The 20,765-nt window shown below is 31.9% G+C and overlaps 1 protein-coding gene and 1 non-coding gene across 2 annotated transcripts; both read left to right on the plus strand.

Annotated features, from left to right (window-relative positions):
- The first annotated feature begins 1,187 nt into the window (after positions 1–1,187).
- Positions 1,188–14,249, plus strand: LOC131183110 (rust resistance kinase Lr10-like). The gene is made up of 3 exons (XM_058153040.1): positions 1,188–1,349; positions 1,394–1,473; positions 13,254–14,249. The coding sequence occupies exons 1-3, from the start codon at positions 1,188–1,190 to the stop codon at positions 13,960–13,962; spliced, it is 951 nt and encodes a 316-aa protein (XP_058009023.1). The 3' UTR covers positions 13,963–14,249.
- On the plus strand, positions 6,888–6,994 carry LOC131169803 (small nucleolar RNA R71). Its single transcript, XR_009140714.1, has one exon. It is a non-coding gene; the product is annotated as a small nucleolar RNA R71 (small nucleolar RNA).
- Positions 14,250–20,765: the final 6,516 nt, after the last annotated feature.

Consider the following 20,765-nt stretch of genomic DNA (forward strand, 5'->3'; position numbering starts at 1 on the left):
GTGGGAGAACCAGGTGGTTTTTCTGTTAGTGCAGGAATCTCATACTGCTTGGTAGCTTCATTTTTGATACAAAATTTTTGGTTGGCTAGATGAGGTCCATCCAAAAATAACAAACCAGTTGGAAGAGCAGGACACTTATGCATTTGAGGATTAAATCCAAAATAATGTGCAATGGGTGTGACCAAACCTCCAAAGACAATGCTACCAGTACCTCTAGTGGTCTGGCGGATCACATGGCGGCAGAAATAATAACCAGGGGAAACTTTTTTGCCAGTTTTTGCACACCACAAAAAGAAGAGATCATATTGTGACATTATGCCGACACTAGATCCTCTGCCTAAAATTGTATTTGCGATTAGTCGCTGAAGCAATCTCAAGGCATGATTCTCAATTTTGGAGGCCTTACTGTGTCCTGGTTTGAAGGTACCTGCTGAAGGTGCAATTCGCTTCCAAAATTCACACGCATTATAGTCCCATTGGCTAGTAGGTATTTTGAACAGACCATCAGGTGGAAAGCCAAATATATGGTGAAAATGATCCATAGACAGCACCCTATCTTGACCAAGGCATCTAAAATGGATCGTCAAGTCATTGTCCAAGGTAATTTTATGCTCATTAGTGGACAGGGAGGCCATAAATTCCTGTACTAAAATGGGGTAGACCAGTTCCTGCTTATGTGCAAATCGCACCCAACCTAAAGCATCTAACAGAGTCTGCATTTCATCATAAATCTTCAAGGTTTTAAGTGTAGACACATCCAAATACCGAGTTTGAACCATTTGTCGGGCTACAATTCTTGCCTTATTTTTCTTCATGTCGGCAGTAGGTAATATCCAATGTGTAGCAGTAGGCAAAGAGGAGGGGAATGCGAGGTTACCTTTAGATGTACCGGGGCGCTTGACCGCTGATTTCGGAATGCCATGTCGGTCAGCAGGCGCGGCGGGCATTGGAGGCGGGATTAGGGGTTGTTGTGTGGCCGGTTCGGGTTGTTTCCGCTTGACGCCGCCTGTCGATTTGTGTGGTTTAATGCTTTTCGCCTTTTTCTTCTTGAGTGTGGCGATCGGAGCATCAACAGAATGGGCCGGCGATGGGTCGGCGTGCATGGGTGGGGTGCCTTGGGGCTGCGGCGGGTGTGAGGAGTGGGGAGGCGAGTTTTCGAATGATAATGGGGAGTCGGACATGGCGAAATGGAGGGACGTGATTGGAAAAGGACGAAATATGGGAAGAAGTTGAAGGTTTCGGCGACGGTGAAGATGAAGGCGACGGCGGGAGGGATGGGTTATGTCGGGAGCGATGTCGGGAGGGAGAAGAAGGTTATGGGTTTACGGGTTGTGGGCTTGGGGATTGGGGTTTAGTTGGTTGGGCTGGTTTTGGGTTTGGTTTCGGGCTTTAGGCTTTGGGTTTTTTAATCGGTTGGGTTTTAGATTTAATTTTTGGGTGTGGGCTTTTGGGTTTTACTGCTGGCCCATTCCGGTGAAGGAAGTTTTTATCCCGGTTATGTCGCAAGTTGTGCAGTCTGCTGCCCAAAAATGACCGAATTTCATAGCACCTAAAAAAAATTGAAACAAATTAGATTTCAAATGATTAAACCTTTATAACATGAATTCTAATTGTTCAACTTGTTATGTTCATCAAATACTCACACAAAATAATTTTTCAAAGCACCAATTCACACACCCATATTCAAATAATTTTCTTGTTAAACCAAGATGTCAAAATTTGGAAAAATTTTCTCTTAAAATTAACTAAAAGGGCAATGAATCCAGCAATATGAACCAGCAAATACTCAACAAAAGAGAGATGAAAATTGTAAGTGAACAAATTTGAAACTAAAATTTAAAGCTAAAATTTAAAGCTAAAAATAAAATTTTTATTGCTCATTTGCTTGCAATGCATTGCATCCCATCTGCACAAGGAAATTAGAACAATGTCAAACTCTGAATAAGGAGTATAGAAAAATTTAAAACAAATATATATAAAGAATCAATGAAAAAATTTTGAGTTATGTACAAAAATGCTAAGTTTAGGTCTTTAGCTTGACCATACTCACTCAAAATTTCATGGAGAATGAGAAAGATAGCAAGTTGCTATTTTCTCAATTGGCTCACCAGCTGAATAATGCTTCAACCTTTGCCCATTTACCTTGAAATTACCCGATTTTTCACCAAAAATTTCCACAGCACCATGAGGGAAAACTTTCACAATTTTAAATGGACCGGACCACCTTGATTTTAATTTTCCTGGAAAAAATTTTAACCTTGAATTGAATAAGAGAACCAAATCTCCTTCTTTAAAGTCCTTTTTCTTGATATGCTTATCATGCCATTTTTTTGTTCTTTCTGTATAGATCTTAGCATTTTCATAAGCATCAAGTCTCAATTCTTCTAATTCATCAAGTTGCAAAAGTCTTTTATGTCCAGCAGCTTGTAAATCAAAATTGATTGTTCTAATGGCCCAATAAGCTTTATGTTCTAACTCTACGGGCAAATGGCATGATTTCTCAAAAACTAACCTATAAGGTGTAGTTCCTATGGGGGTTTTAAATGCTGTTCTATATGCCCAAAGAGTGTCATCTAATTTAAGGGACCAATCTTTTCTGGACTTATTGACAGTTTTCTCCAAGATTTGCTTGATTTCTCTATTTGTGATTTCTACTTGGCCATTTGTTTGAGGGTGATATGTTGTGGCAATCCTATGCTTTACCCCATATTTTCTCATCAATTTTTCAAATTGGTGGTTGCAAAAATGGCTACCACCATCACTAATTATAGCACGTGGGGCACCAAATCTGGTTAAAACAAATTTTTTCAGAAATTTTATCACAACTTTTGCATCATTGGTAGGTGTAGCAATAGCTTCTACCCATTTAGATACATAGTCCACCCCTACCAAGATATATTTATTCCCATAAGAAGATGGAAATGGCCCCATGAAATCAATTCCCCACACATCAAACAATTCAACTTCTAATATGGATTGTTGAGGCATCTCATCTCTTTTGGAAATGTTGCCTACCCTTTGGCACCTATCACACTTGCTTACAAAGTCTCTCACATGTTTAAACATTTTAGGCCAATAGAAACCTGATGTCAAGACTTTTTCAACAGTTTTTGAGACACTAAAATGACCACCATATTCAGAGGAATGACAATGGTAAATAACATCATGCATTTCTTCCTTTGGTATACATCTCCTAATTATTCCATCATTGCATCTCCTAAACAAAAGCGGTTCTTCCCAAGAATAAAATTTAACATCATGCAAGAATCTTTTCTTTTGCTGCCAAGATAAATCAGGTGGCAAGACACCACAAGACAAGAAATTCACAATATCAGCAAACCATGGAAGTGCAGATTTCAACACATACAACTGCTCATTCATGAAAAACTCATCAATTGGCACAATTTCATCATCTTTATTTTCAGTTTTTATCCTAGAAAGATGATCAGCCACCACATTCTCAACACCCTTTTTATCTCTTATTTCCAAATCAAATTCTTGAAGTAACAATATCCATCTAATCAACCTAGATTTAGCTTCTTTCTTGCTCATTAAATACTTTATTGCTGCATGATCAGTGAAAGCTATTACCTTTGAGTTGACTAAATAAGAACGAAATTTATTGAGTGTAAATACTACCGCAAGGAACTCCTTTTCAGTTGTAGCATAATTAACTTGAGCTTCATCAAGGGTTTGGCTTGCATAGTAAATGGCATAAGGTTTTCTATCTTTCCGCTGGCCAAGGACAGCTCCAACAGCAAACTCACTTGCATCACACATAATTTCGAATGGCAAAGTCCAATCCGGGGGTTGCATGATAGGAGCTGTTGTTAAGGTCGTCTTCAACCTGCAAAAAGCAACCATACAATCTTGATTAAAATCAAATTTAACATCATGATTCAAAAGATTTGTTAAGGGTTTAGCAAGTTTAGAAAAATCCTGAATAAATCGCCGGTAAAACCCGGCATGTCCAAGAAAACTCCGCACTCCTTTGACAGTGGTTGGAGGGGGCATTTTTTCAATAATTTCTATTTTAGCTCTATCCACTTCAATTCCCCTATTTGAGATTAAATGCCCTAAAACGATCCCCTCTTGGACCATAAAGTGGCATTTCTCCCAATTCAACACCAGATCATTATCAGCACATCTCTGCAAAATTTTAGACAAATTAGTCAAGCATGAATCAAAATTAGTGCCATATACTGAAAAATCATCCATGAAGACCTCCATAATTTCTTCAATAAAATCAGAAAAAATAGCCATCATGCACCTTTGAAATGTGCCAGGCGCATTACACAATCCGAATGGCATCCTTCGATAGGCAAAGGTGCCATAGGGACAGGTAAAGGTAGTTTTTTCTTGGTCATCAGGATGTATTGGAATTTGAAAGAAACCAGAATATCCATCTAAGTAACAAAAGAATGAATGCTTGGCTAATCTCTCTAACATTTGATCCATAAAAGGAAGGGGAAAATGGTCTTTTCTTGTAGCATTGTTCAACTTCCTATAGTCTATGCACATTCTCCAACCTGTAACAGTTCTAGTGGGTATCAATTCATTATTCTCATTTTTAACAACTGTCACCCCACCTTTTTTTTGGTACAACATGCACAGGACTCATCCACTCCTTTATCGTAAATAGGGTAAATAATTCCAGACTAGTAATTTTAGGATTTCCTTTTTAACAACATCCTTCATTGTAGGATTCAATCTTCTTTGGTGTTCAATGGAAGGTTTACTATTTGGCTCAAGGAAAATCCTATGCATACAAACTGTTGGACTAATTCCCTTTATATCATCAATTGCATAACCCAAAACTCTTCTATATTCTCTCAAAACTCTCAACAATTTTTCATTCTCAATATCAGTCAAACATGCATTAATTATAACAGGATATGTTTCATTCGGTCCAAGAAAAGCATACCTGAGGTTGGAAGGAAGAGGTTTAAGATCTACCTTTGGGGCATCCTCTACCTTTAATGATGGTGGTTTGATCTCCAAATTTTGCACTCCTTCAAGTTGAAAAATTGTGGCTTCAGGATGTGGTGGGGAGCTCTCCAAGTGTTGTGCAAAAGTAGCCATGTTATGATTATCATCATCAATGCTCCCACCATGGACTAAGCAATTTTCAAGTGGGTCTTGTGGATAGCTTTTTCTGAAATGCTCTTGAACAATCTCATCAATAATGTCTACCCGCAAACAAGACTCAACTTCTTCATGTTTCCTTTTCATGGCTGGATTGATGTTGAATATCATTTGATCATCTCCCACTCTAAGTGTCAATTTCTCACCCTTTACATCAATTAATGCACCAGCTGTTGCCAAGAAGGGTCTTCCCAATAAGATAGGAACTTTTGTGTCTTCTTCCATATCTAGAATGACAAAGTCCACCGGAATGTAAAATTTCCCAACCTTGATAGGCACATTTTCAAGAATGCCTTCCGGATACTTAATTGAACGGTCAGCCAATGAGAGATACATGTTTGTGGGCTTCAACTCTCCCATATTCAACTTCTCATATATTGAAAGTGGCATTAGGCTGACACTAGCTCCAAGGTCACATAAGGCATTTGCCACACAATTATCACCAATATGACAAGGAATGGAAAACACACCCGGATCTTTGAGTTTGGGAGGTAACTTCTTCTGAATTATAGCACTACATTGCTCTCCCAAGTTGATGGTGTCATAATCTTCTAGCCTTCTCTTGTTGGAAGAATCTCCTTCAAAAACTTGGCATAACTTGGCATTTGGGATAGTGCCTCAGTGAATGGCACATTGATATACAACTTCTTTAGCACTTCAAGGAACTTGCCAAATTGTTTGTCTAGCTTGTACTTGATGAATCTTTGAGGGTAGGGAAGGGTGGGCTTGTAAGGTTCAGGTGGGATGTATGGTTTCTCTCCCTCATCTTGCTCACTTTTGCTTTCTTCTTCTTTTTCATTTTTCTTGCTCTCAACTGAATTTTCTTCTTTTGTGCTCTCTTTTTCTTCTCTCTTGTTTTCACTCTCTTGACCAGCTTTCTTACCACTTCTCAAGGTCACCAACTTACATTGTTCATGAGGGTTTTGTGGTTGGCTAGGTAGTTTCCCATAGGAATTGCTTCCCGATGAGCTTGCTTGTTGCGCCAATTGAGTCTCCAACATGCGGTTGTGGACTTGTAATTGATCCATGGTTTGTCTCATGTGTTGCATTTCTTCCTCCAATTTGCTATTCATCTTGCTTTGTTCAGCAAAAAATTTCTCCATCATGCTCTCCAAGGTTGGCTTCGGTTCATGAGGTGGAAGGGTTGTTGTGCTCTTGCTTGATATCCAGGTTGTGGCTGCCTTGTGGGCTGAAATTGAGGCTGAAATTGAGGCTTATTTTGCTGCATATACTGCTGGTTATGAGCATAATTTGAGCTTTGGCCTTGTTGAGCAAAAGTTGCTTGTGGTCTCCATGTTGAGTTGTTCACATTAGAGTAAGCATTTCCCATAGGTTTCTGTTGATAACCTCCTGCATAAGCAGCTTGTTCTTGCAAATAATCATCACCATAAGAAGAGTAATCAACTCCACAACTTTGGGTTCCATCTGTGAAGGCAACTTGTTGCATAGTTGTAGGAGTTGAGTTTGTTGCCTTTGTGCAAAAATCACTAAGAAGCTGAGTCAACTGATCAAATCTTGCATTCATGTAGCTAACTGAGTCAAGTTCATAAATTCCAGCCTTCTTTGGCTCAAGTGCTCTAGGATTTCCCCACAAATGGGTATTATGAGCAATCTTCTCTAATAGATCATAGCATTCCTCACTTGTCATTCTTATGAAATCCCCTCCTGCTTGTGAATCAATTGTGTTTCTTATGGCTGGAGTAACTCTGGTGTAGAAATTCTGAACAATCATCCATTTGGGTATTTCATGATGAGGACATTGCCTTTCAAGCTCCTTAAATCTCATCCAAGATTCATACAAAGTTTCATCATCTCTTGGCTTAAAAGCTACCATCAAATTCCTCAAATGAGTGGTCTTCCCAGGTGGGAAAAATTGAGATAGAAAAGCTTGAGATAGCTGCTCCCAAGTAGCTATAATAGCTTGTGGAAGTGAGTCATACCACTCCAATGCTGAATCCCGAAGAGAGAATGGAAATAAAGTGAGTCGAATCACTTCATCAGAAACTCCAGGCTGCCTTTGTATGCCACATATCATTAAAAATTTCTTCAAATGAGAATGAGGATTTTCAAGTGGACTACCTCCAAATTGTGAATTCTGAACCATTTGAATAAGACCAGTCTTTAGCTCAAATTGATTAGCTCCAATGATAGGTCTGTTATCTCTCACATCAGCACATCTAGGAAAAGCATAGTCTAACATGGATCTTCTTTGAGGATCATTTTGATTAGCAACTGCATTTTGCCTGTTTTGCTCATTTTCTCCATTGTTTCCACCAATAGCTCTATTTTGATTCTCCATATTTTGAATTGTCTCCTCTTGCTCAAATCTTTGTTGTTCTTCTTTTTCTGCTTCTTTTCTTCTCTTGTATTCCTTTTTGTTGGCTCGACAGAATTTTTCAATTTCTGGGTTGAACAACAATTCAGTATCACTTGTGCTTTTCGATCGTCTCATAAACAAGAAAAGTACCTAAAAAACACAAGGAACAATAGTGAAAATAAAAGAAAATAAAAATTCTAATTAGCTTAAAACAATTAAAATCCAACTTAAAAACAAACAATTCCCCGGCAACGGCGCCAAAAACTTGGTACTGTGTTTTGTATATCCGCAAGTGCACGGGCCACAGTAGTATAGTTTTAAAAAATGATATCGATCCCACAGGGAATTGTGTTTAAATTGGAAATAAAAGTATAAGCTAATTAGAGTGATAAAATTTAAAGATGTAAAATGAAATTTGGAATTAAAATTGGTATTTGAGGAATTAAAACTAAATCAAACAATTAACTAAAATTAATTAAACTAGATTACCAAAAATTAATTTGAAATTTCTATTTATGAAATTTCAGAGGAATTAAGTCTAAATTCAATAAAAAAAAATAAAGTGATTCTAGAGATTGGATTTTTCAATATTGTTTGCATGTGGTTTATCCCTAATTTAGCCAAACACATGAGAATTGCAATTTTGAGGGAAATCAATTCTTAAATTTTTGAAACCTTTTTCAAGCATTTCAAAGTTGGTTTTCATTAAATCAAACCCTGTTTTCACGGTATTTCAAACCTAACAAAAACCCATTTAAAGCTCTAATTGATTTTTTTGGAAAGTTCCCCTTAATCTTCTTAGCTTATCTCTAACACCAAGAAAATAAAGTTTATTGCAAGATTATCTATCCCTAATATTCACTTTTCAGTCCATCTATTAAGGATTAAAGCTTAACTTAATGAGGGCCCATTCATCAAGCAAGGCAACAAGCTCACAAGCAATAAATCAAAATGTAACAAATCCCATTTAAATGGCTAAATCAGTTCAAAACCACAATACAAATCAATATTTACAAACCCATCTCTAGAATCTCAATCAACTACTCACAAATCATTGTTTAAAGACAAACCCAAATGCATAAATGAAGGAATAATGAAAATATAAGCTAAGGGGTAGAAAAACCCAGAAATATGCAGTAGATTCTGCTGCAGAAAAGTGCAGAAAACGGGTTCTGCAGGCTGCTGGAAAAATGCAGAACGTGCTCCTCCTTCTCTCTTTCTAACCTTGCCAAAAATGCCTCCCTTGCTCTCTATGCCAAGAAAATGATAAAATGAGGCTTTATATAGGCTAAGGGTCTGCCCTAGAATGGGTAAAAGGGGGAAGGTTCCAGAGAAAGTGAGGTAAAAAGCTGGAGTAACGGAAATGCCACGTCAATTATTTCCAGTAAAAATGACATAAGCCGAGTCAGTTGTGTCGTGGGTTGTGTTGCGGGTTGTGTTGCTCTCGGCGTGAATATCTGACGATCGACACAACCTGCGACATAAGCTAATTCGGTTGTGCTGCAGGTTGTGTCGCTCTCGGCCATTTTTTTTACTCAACTTCAAAATTTTTGCAATTCGACTTTAATCTCCTCCAAATGGCTACTCTGATCAAAATACATCAAATTTTTCCAAATTTAACCTACAAAACAAGTAAATTCCAAAAATTAAACTAAGAAGTGTGAAAATTATAAAATTGACTAAATATATACTAATATCTATAATAATAGCTATGAACAAGGGTAAATTATGTGCAAAAATTACACCTAAATGATGATATAAAATGCATGCATCAACTACTCGATCCTCACATCAGAAATCTGGCAATCAACTCTGTAAGAATTGTAATCAAATCGGTCATGCTTTTGCTTATTGTCCTACTATAGAATGCAAATATTGTCATAGTTACGGTCATGAGAGAAAATATATAGTTATATTATATAAATTATAAGAACTTGATAGATTTAAAATTATGAAGATAGCTATATTATTCAAATTATGAAGATAGTGTATATAGATACATACCTTATATTAGGTAAGAGAATTTTGGCTAAAAAATTGCATTACTTAATGTATGATTTATTTATTTATTTATTTATTCATTAATTAGTATGAAATACTTAATTTGTTAGTGAAAAAAAGAAAAGGCCATGTAAGTTTATAGGTCACACTTAACGTTACTTGGACAAGGTTTGATGATTATTATAGGTCATACTATGTTAAATTTTATCAGTGAATCAATTTAATTAATTCTATGCTGTAGATGTTTGATCAGTTGCCATGATTGAATTTCCTCTCTGCGCCCCTCCCTCCCATCTCCCTTCTCTTCTTGAGCTAGCTTTTGGGAGTGAGTTAGGCCCAATTCATTTTTTTAAAAGATATAAGCGAATGTTGTGTCATTAAAATAACAACTCTATGAGCTTGAGTTTTAGCTAATGAAAATCCATTCCCACATTCAAGCTAGCTATTCCAAAACAGTGAAAATGCATGTAAAAGAAAATCATTACAAACGATCATAAAGTCATTAACTTTATTCTTAATTCAGAGCATATCCATTTTATATGGTGTCTGGATTTTCAATCAAGCTGCTTGATTCTGCAATTGACGTCAATGATGATTCTCCTCCATCTATAGTAATTGGTTCTGCAGGATATAGAACAAGCCTGGGAGTTAATTCTAGGCTTTGCAAATCTCCTTTAAGCATCTCTACAACTTTGTTCATTGGAGGATGACGGTAAGGTTGCATCTGTATGCATCATAATCCTGTTATAATCATTTTCCTAGCTATTGTATTTTCCTTCTTTGATGCATCTTCTATTTCTAACGTTCCATGAGAAAGTTGGTCATATACCCAAAACAGATTGTAAATTTGACTCAAATTTTCAGCCAACGCACTTAAGTTTTTCCTTCTTCTTGTGATTTCCAATTATAGCACTCCAAAACGATACACATATGCTTTGTATGAAACACATCCAATGCTTTGTAAGAGATGCAACGCTTCCTTTGGTTGAATAAAATTTAGCCAACCCCAAATCAAAAATTTTTAGTGTGAAATTTTCATCAAGAGGAATTTTGTGAGGTGGAGAATTTGGATTGCACAACCTCGCTTTAGATATTCATTGCCATGAGCCATTCCAAAAGATATCTCTATAATTTTTCCCAGCTTAAAGAAATAAGTCTTTCTTGATGAAACATTTAATTATCATGAGATCCAATGGACATGAATTCATAAATAAGAGCACATTTTGATCCTTCAGCACAGAAACCAAGTAATTGCACTACATTAGCATAGTGGGTCCTCCCAATTGTAGCAACCTTGTCGATAAAATCTTGTCCATTAGCTTTAGATTTACCCAACATCTTTATTATTACAAATTGATCACTTCGAAAATTTCCTTTATACACAAAACCAAACCCTCCTTCAGTGAAAGTTTCCTTGAAACCACTAGTAATTAATCTTACTAATATTTGAATAAGAATATCTTATTGGCAAAAGGATATTATGACTCTCAAAGAATTTCTTTAATGGTATTGTATCCTGATAAATGTCTCCATCGCCATTTACAAATCAAAATTGCCATCACACATGGAGTCCCACATAAGTTTCTTGCAGCAAGAAGCATTTTTTGATGAATAAATAAGGGTAAATTGTAATTTAGTCTCTGAAATTTGATAAAACATGTAATTTAGTCTTTGTATTTTCAAAACCAAGCAATTTAGTCCCTCAGATTCAACAAAACCTATAACTTAGTCCCTACTATTAGAATTTCAATTAAGTTGTCGTTAATTCTAGCGAAAATGCAAAATGCCCTTAACTATTTTTTCAATCTGAAAATAATTTTGTCTTTGAGATTTTATTTTATTAATTTAGTTCCTGAGATTTAATTAAACCTACAAATTAGTTCCTGTATTTTTTAAAAACAAGCAATTTAATCCTTGAAATTTTAATAAACCTACGAGTTAGTTCATATCGTTAGAATTTCGATTAATTCTCATTAAATTTAGCAAAAATGCCCTAATGCTTTTAATTTTATTTTCAATTTGAAAATAATTTAGTTTTTGAAGTTTTATTTTAATAACAATTTGCATCCATATTAATATTTTTTTCCTTTTTTATATAATATAATACATGAAAATATTATAAATTTATAAATATATATAATTATTTATATATCATTAAAATGATAATGAAATAAATAGATTTTTTTTAAAAGTTATAAAGGCTTATTTATGAATAATTATAATATTTAAGAATCAATTTATAATATATATCTGATTTTGTAATTACCCAAAATTTTTACCGATCTTAAAGTAATTAATCCTTAATTTAATGGGGCCTACATTTAAAAATATAGAGACTAAATTATTAATATTACAAAACTTCATGGACTAAATTATTAAGAAAATAAAATCATAGGGACTAAATTATTTTCATAAAATAAAAAAGAGTATTTTGGTCATTTTTACTAAAATTAATAGTAATTTAATGGAATTGTAATATTAGGGATCAAATTATAGGTTTTTTCAAATCTGTGAGATTAAATTACTTAGTTTTGGAAAATAGAGACTAAATTATAGTTTGTCCAATAAATAAATATAATTAATTAATTAAAAACTAATATTAGAGAGAGATGAATATATTGCCTCGGTGTTTATCTCCATTTTCAATTCTTCTCGCCTCTACCAATTTTATTATTGGTTCTTACATAGTTAAATAAATAAATAAAATTAGATAATAATTTCAAATAAAAATATTAAATAAGCATAAAAAAAGTTAATATTAAAAATTCTTATTACTCTGCGAGGGAAATATCATAATTTTAGTTAACATAAAAAATTAATACTAAAAAAATACTCATAAAATTTATCATAATTTTAATTAATATATATAATATTTATAAATTAATTAGATGTATAAACTAAAAGTAGAGAAGTCTTCTCCTCTCAACATCAGTCATCAGTCATTAATCACTTGAAGACTAGTCCACTTTGATGTTTCAAAATTGCAATCTCTCTCATCACTTGCAAGAAGTCATCAATTAGCTGTTGATAATAATAATAATAAAAAAAAAGTCATCAATTAGTTGTTTACTACGACAGCTATCTTGTGGGTTCTATTTTCTTATATGATAAGATGTGTTGTTGAAGTCCTGAAAACTTTGATCCAATAAAATCATTTTCAGTTATTTCAAGACGATAACTCAACCTAATAATTCATTTCTTGTTACCCATATATTATTAGGATATGACTCAAAATTGTTTTGTGATTTAAAAAATAATTTTTTTAATGTAAATAAAAATTTTTTAATTAAATAAGTAATTATTTATATATAATTTAGGACTCTTATTTTAGTGTTTTTAATATTTGTATTGAGATTATGATAGAAGGTATTAATACTGTAAATACAATATATTATAACTAAAAGAATGGAACCTTATTTTATTTAAAATTTTTCAACTTCATTTAATTAATAATTTCATATATGTAACTTTTAAATAGCTACTTGAATATCAACTCTCATTCCGCCCAAACTCAGGTTCATGCATGTTCTCCTTCCCCTCCTCTCTCTCTCTCTCTCTCTCTCTCTCTCTCTCTCTCTCTATATATATATATATAACTGTCATGATTTTCTGAACTCAAAGGTATACACATGAATTACATGTTATTGAGGACAGAGGAAATCCAAAATTAATAAATAGTATGCAAATGTGTTATCATACATTTGTGAATTACACTCACAAGTTAAACGCAGAATTATTACAAAATATCATCAAGTCGTCTGTGACTTTATAGCAATTTATAAAAGTAAAGAGGATTCAGAACATTCATCTCTTCAGCAGACACCAAGAACCATTTCCTTGGATGGAAAAGGCTGCAAGATATTGCTCTTGGCATTGCTAAAGGAATTGAATATCTTCATCAGGGGTGTGATCAGAGAATCCTCCACTTCGATATCAAACCACATAACATCCTGCTTGATCATGACTTCAATCCCAAAATCTCCGATTTTGGATTGGCTAAGTTCTGTGCTAAGGATCAGAGTGCAGTGTCCATGACAACGGCTAGAGGGACCATTGGCTACATCGCACCTGAAGTGTTCTCAAGGAACATTGGGAATGTTTCCTACAAGTCAGATGTTTATAGCTTTGGGATGTTAGTGTTAGAAATGGTTGGAGGAAGGAAAATTGTTGATGTAGCAGAAGGAAATGATAAGCAAATATACTTCCCAGAATGGATTTACAATCTTTTAGAAGAAGGAGAAGACCTCAGGTTCGAGATTGAGGAAGAGGGAGATACTAAAATTGCAAAGAAACTTGCAATTGTGGGACTCTGGTGCATTCAGTGGAACCCAGCAGATCGTCCCTCTATGAAAGTTGCTGTTCATATGTTGGAAGGGGAAGGAGAGAATCTACCAACACCTCCCAATCCTTTTAGCTCTTCAGTTCCAACAAAAACAAAGGCAAGAATACCAGGGAGACGACTTCTCCAAGAGTTGGAGGTTATCTCAGAAGCAGAGTAAAATCATAAATTGAGGTAATCTTTTTTAGCGTTTGGCTTACTAGTTGTCACTTTCTTAATCGACCTATGTGCTGTAACATGAGGAGAATTAGTATGGTACGCAAAACCATAAATGCTTACAATTATATCACATTCTTTGGGAATTTGATGCACTTTTGGTAACCAGTCTACCAGCTGAGCTCATAGATTGAACTGCTGCTAATGCATACGTTTCAGTGGTAATGCACTGCATGCATATGAATTTGGCATGTAATGTCAAATACCATCAACTGGGGGCAATTAGACTCACGTACGTTTCACTTAGCGTGCCACCCCTATAGATTGGGTGTTTTGGGAGGCCTATATGTCTAGTTTTAGTCTGTGATGCCCACACTTAGGTTTTTCTGATTTAATTTCATTAATAAAATTTTGCTTATAAAGAAAGTAATTATTCCATTTAGATATCAAATACCAGAAAATTAAGTGCAATTTTCCATGAGCACTCTCAATGGTTTGTCTGTGAAGGTGCCTGAAAGTTTGCTTACAAATGAAAGATGCACATGGAGTTCAGAACTCTCAACAGTATAAAGTTCAATTCCAAGAGACTAAATCGTTTAAAATTGAAAAAATTAGTAGAATTAATAAAATTAACCTTGAATATGGATTGTAGAAACTAGTCCATTAATGAAATTAAATTTTAGGGATTAAATTCTTATAAAATAAAAAAGAACAGACCAACTTATATAATTTTTTTCCAGAATTTAATTTATAAATTACCCAAATTTTTTTTTTCACCAATTGTGTTGTTGAATCTTTCAATAAGATTACTTTCACAATTCATGAGAAGACATGCTTTCTAGACTTGATTTGATAAATTATTTTTTGGCGTGGGATTATGTAATATACATGGACACAATTCATGGGAAGACTTACTTTCTTGACTTGATTTAAAATTTTAAAAATAAAATATATTTTAAATATATTTTGTAATAATTTATTTTTCAATTTATGAAATATGTTAATAATTTTTATTTTTTGAATTAAGAAAAGTGAATATGTTTTCCATATTTTAAAAAAAAAAAAGTTAAAGTTTTCTTAAAAAATAAAAATAAAAAACAAAATTTTTGTTCTATAAGTAAACAAAAAATTTTTATAACTATGCACATTTGCTTTGCATGAAACACGTCCAATGTTTTTGTAGAACAACTCTGGTGTCATATATCTTATTGTTCCCCTTGCAACTGTAAGAAATGCAATGCTCCCTTTGGTTGGATAAATTTTAGCCAACCTAAAAATCAAATATTTTTAATGTGAAATTTTCATCAAGAAGAATATTGTGAGGCCTTATGTCAAAATGGAGGATTTAGATTGCATAACCTCGATGTAGATATTCAATGCCATGACCCATTCCAAGAGATATCTCATATAATTTTTCCTAGCTTGAAGAAATAGGTCTTTCTTGATGAAAAATATGACCCTCAAGAGATCCATTGGACATGAATTCATATACAAGAGCACAATTTGATCTGTCAGCACAGAAACCAATTAATTGTACTATATTAGCCTGGTGGATCCTCCCAATTGTAGCAACCTCATTGATAAAACCTTGTCCATTAGCTTTAAATTTACCCAACATCTTTATTGTTGCATATTGACCACTCCGAAAATCTACTTTATACACAAAACCAATGCCTCCTTAACCCAACATTTCTTTGGAACCGCCAGTAATTATTCTTCCTAATATCTGAATAAGAATATTAAGGTTATTATGACTCTAAGGGATTTTTTTAATGGTATTGTATTCTGATAAATGTCTCCATCGCCATTTAGAAATGAAAAAAGCTATTACACATAGAGTCCTGCATAAGTTTCTTGCAACAAGAAACATTCTTGGATGAATAAATAAGGGTAAATTATAATTTAGTCCTTTAAATTTGATAAGACCTATAACTTAGTTATAATATTTTTAAAATTAAGCAATTTCATATTTGAGACTCGACAAAACCTATAATTTAATTTCTATAATTAGAACTTCAGTTAAGTTATCATTAATTCTAGAAAAATACAAAATGTCCTTAACTATATTTTTAATTTAAAAATAATTTAGTCCATAAGATTTGGTTAAACCTATAAATTAGTCCTTATAGTTTTAAAAATAAGTAATTTAATCTTTTATATATATGACAATATATAATACATGAAAATATTGTAAATTGATAAATATATATAATTATTTATATATTATTAAAATAATAATGACATAAATATAATTTTTTAAAGTTATAGAGCTTATTTATAAATAATTATAATATTTAAGGATTAATTTATAAAATATATCCAATTTTGTTATTAACCAAAATTTTTAACAATCTTAAAAGTAATTTAATTTAATGGGACTCACATTTTAAAAATATAAGGACTAAATTATTAATAATATAAAACTTTAGAGACTAAATTGTTTTCATAAAATAAAAATAAAGACATTTTGATCATTTTTACTAAAATTAATGGTATCTTAATTGAATTATAACGGTAAGGATTGAGTTGTAGGTTTTATTGAATTTCTGAGACTAAATTACTTGGTTTAAAAAAAAATAAAGACTAAATTATAATTTTATTAAATTTAAGAGATTAAATTATAATTTATTCAATAAATAAATATAATTAATTAATTAAAAATTAATATTAGAGAGATGGATAGATTGCCTGTGTCTTATCTTCATTGCCAATTCTTCTCAGCTCTTCTTATTTTATTATTGGTTCTTATAGAGTTAAATAAATTAATAAATAAAAGGTAGAGAAGTCTTCTCCTCTCAACATCAGTTTCAGTCATTCATCACTTGAAAACTGGTCCACTTTGATGTTTCAAAATTGCAGTCTTTACCAGCAACTTGCAAGAAGTCATCGATTAGCTCTTTACGACCGCAGCTGTCGACGTCTTATCCTGTGGGATCTTATTTTCTTTTATGATGAGGACAAATTGTTGAAGTCCTATAAAATCTTTTTTAGTTTGTTCAAGAAGATAACTCAACTTAATAATTCATTACTTGTTATCCATTTATTATTAGGATATGACTTAAAATTGTATTGTGATTAAATGGAAATTTTTTTTTCATTAAATAGATAATTATTTTCTATATAATTTAAGATTCTTATTTTAGTATTTTTACTGTTAGCATTCAGATTATGATTGAATGTATTAATCCTATAAATAAAAATATTATATGAGAGATTATTTTACTTTAACACTATAGATAAAAATATTATGGCTAAAAGAATTGGTCAGTTGTATTAATTCATAGTTCAACTATATATTTAATTAATAAACCTTATTTTATTAATATTTTTCAACTTCATTTAATTAATAATTTCATATAATAAACTTTTAAATAACTTCTTGAATATCAAATCATGCACGCCTTTCATTTTTTGAAAGACATAATATATATTAGCAAGTGTATCGCTCAATCCGCCCAAACTCAGGTTTATGTTCCCCTTCCGTCCTCTATAAACTGAAAAAAAAATGTCATTTAAGTTCTGAACTCAATGCTATGCACCTGAATTACAGGTTAAGAACAGAGAAATTCAAAATTAATAAATAGTGAAGCAAATGCAAATGCATTATCATACATTGAAGATGATGTGAATAAGGATAGCTTACAATCACAAGTTAATCACATAATTATTACAAAATATCATCAAGTCATCTGTGACTTTATAGCAATTTACAAAAGTAAAAGAGGATTCAGAACATTTATGGTCAAGACTGACTAAGAATTGGGACTATTTGCGTAGAAAAAAGAAACAAGCTGGAACGTGCACGGTAGAAGACATTGTATTTCATATGGCTGAACCCCACACAGTAACAGCCCCATTTGCCTTCCACATTAAGTTAGGAATTGAAATTTCTGCTTGTCTCATATTTCAATCCCAATTAATTAAAGTAGATAAGGACAATAACTCTAATGAAAATAAATCCCAATTAATCTAATATTTCAATCTTGAGAATTTCCAAATAGGAAGAAATTAAGTCAGTAATTAGATAAAAAAAATTATAATTAGTTCAATAAAAGAAAAATGAAAACTTAATTACTTACACATGTAAATCTAATAATGCCAGCCAAATATAGTGGTTCGTATTCTGTAAGTATACAGATTGTTCAAGTAGTAAGAAAAGATATCATTCCATAGAGATTTGATGTTTGAATATCAAATTATAAAAGTTTCGATTATTTGGGCTATCAATAAACTGTATCAAAAAGTAAAGTACGAGATACAACAATTTAAATTGGAATATAAGGAAATAATAATAAGGCAAACAGTTAAATTTCTAAACGCTATACTAATTTACTAAAATACGAGCAAGTAAATAAAGATTTAATTAATTAATAGCAAAGATGATTATAAAGTTGAGATTAAAAATGAAAAGTAGATAAAAATGAAAAGATGATAAATAAAAAAGAAGAAGTATAAAATGAGAAAAAAAAGAGAAGAAAGAGAGAGAAAGAAATGAGTAGTGGAAAAAGTAAAAAAATAGTGGTTTATATAAGTGAATTAGCAACCGATATTAGTAATCGATCATCAATTGCTAATTTTTTTAAGAAATTGGGTAGAAATTTTTGAAGAGAAAATTTTGCAATCGATTCACAATTAGTTGCTAATAGCAATGGATTTCAATCAATTCGCAAATTGGTTGTAAATAAAAAAAAAAAACAAAAAATAGACAGGAATTTTTGGGGGGATATTTTGCAACAAATTTGTTATCTTACAAAAGTCAGTTACTGTTAGCAACCAATTTGCAAATCGAATGCACATAAAAAAAAGGAAAAACAAAAAATTGAGCATGGATTTTTTGAAAGAAAACTTAGCAACCTATTATCGGTTGTTAAATTTAGAGCATTTTTTTTAATAGTTCCAAATTAGCAACTGGTTTTTTATTGGTTGCTATTAGCAACCTTTTTTTACAACCGACTTAAATCGGTTGCTAATAACAATAGATTTGCAATTAGGTACTAAATGTGGGATCCAATTAAAACAACTCTCTAATTTGGCAACCATTTTTAAATTAGTTGTTGTTAGCAATCAATTTTTAAATCTGTTGCTAATAGCAATTAATTTTAGCAACTGATTTCTTAATCAGACGCTAATAGCAATTGATTTTTAAAATTGGTTGCTAATTGTATATTCAAGACTTTTCTAATATTGATTAGCAACCAATTTAGCTACCAATATATTAAAATTAATTACTTAGTGTTAGAGATAAACTAGGGGTTAAGAGAGTTTTTGGTTGATTAAAGTTCTTACTGAGTTTTGATTAAATTAAACATCACATGAGAGTGGGGTTTGATTTTTCTTAAAACACTTTATAATTTGCTTGAAAAATAAGTTAGAAAAGTTTAGAATTAATTACCTTCAAATCTTATATTTTCTTTAAAAATCGGCTTTGCCTATCCAAATCTAAGTAAATTTTTTTCATGAACCCTAACTCTAGAATCATCTTTACCATCAATTAATTCTAGTTTGACATACTCATTATTAATTTAATAAATTTACATATTGTTTAGAGATTTACTTTCTTGTATCATTGCTTATTTCTTATTATTTCGATGTAGTTGTTGCATGTACTTCTTTTATTTTTCATATACATGTTCACTCAAATGATCATTACAATTATAGTTTGGTACTCAAACTCAAATCCTTAAAGGACGGAAACTTTTCTTTGCTACTTTATATGGCCCATATACTTATGGATTTTACCACATCATGTATCAACAATTAATTTACTAACAAAAATATACGAACAAAACATAGATAATAACAAAAAAAAACAAATTAAATAAAAAAGATAAGAAAGAAAAAGAAGATGATGAAGAAATTATATGAGATAGAAAAAGAAGATAAAGAAGAAAAATGAAAAAGAAAAAGATGATAAAGAAGAAAATATATGAGAAGAAAAAGTTGATGATGAAGAAAATAAGAAAGAAAAACATGACGAAGAAGAAAATGGATGAGAAAGAAGAAAATAGATGAGAAAGAAAAAATTGATGAAGAAGAAAAATGAGGAAAAAGAAAAGATGGTTAAGAATAAATAGATGAGAAAGAAAAAGACGGTGAAAAATAAGTTAAAAATGAAAAGATGATGAATAAAATGAGAAAAAAAAAAAGAGAAGAAAGAGAGAAAGAAACTGAGTAGTGGTTTAAGAAAATAAGTAGTAGTTTATATAAGTGAATTAGCAACCGATTTTAGTAATCAATCATCAGTTGCTAATTTTTTTAAGAAATTGAAAGGAAATTTTTGAAGAGAAAATTTTGCAATTGATTCACAATCAGTTGCTAATAGCAACAAATTTCAATCAATTTGCAAATTGGTTGTAAATAAAAAAAAAAACAAAACAAAACAAAACAAAAAATGGATAGGAATTTTGGGGGGATATTTTGCAACAAATTCGATATCTTGCAAAAATCAATTATTGCTAGCAAACAATTTGCAAATCAAATGCAAATAAAAAAAGGAAAAACAAAAAAGTGGGCATGAATTTTCTGAAGAAAACATAGCAACCTATTATCGATTGTTAAATTTATAGCCTTTTTTTAATGGTTCCAAATTAGCAACTGATTCTTTATTGGTTGATATTAGCAACCATTTTTTACAACCGACTTAAATCAGTTGCTAATAACAATAGATTTGCAATCGGATACTAAATTTGAGATCCAATTAAAATAACTCTTTAATTTAGCAACTGTTTTTAAATTAGCTGTTGTTAGCAATCAATTTTTAAATTTGTTGCTAATAGCAATTAATGTTAGCGTAGCAACTAATTTCTT

The sequence above is a fragment of the Hevea brasiliensis genome, chromosome 1 (genome assembly GCF_030052815.1).
Source record: "Hevea brasiliensis isolate MT/VB/25A 57/8 chromosome 1, ASM3005281v1, whole genome shotgun sequence".
Taxonomy (NCBI): Eukaryota; Viridiplantae; Streptophyta; class Magnoliopsida; order Malpighiales; family Euphorbiaceae; genus Hevea; species Hevea brasiliensis.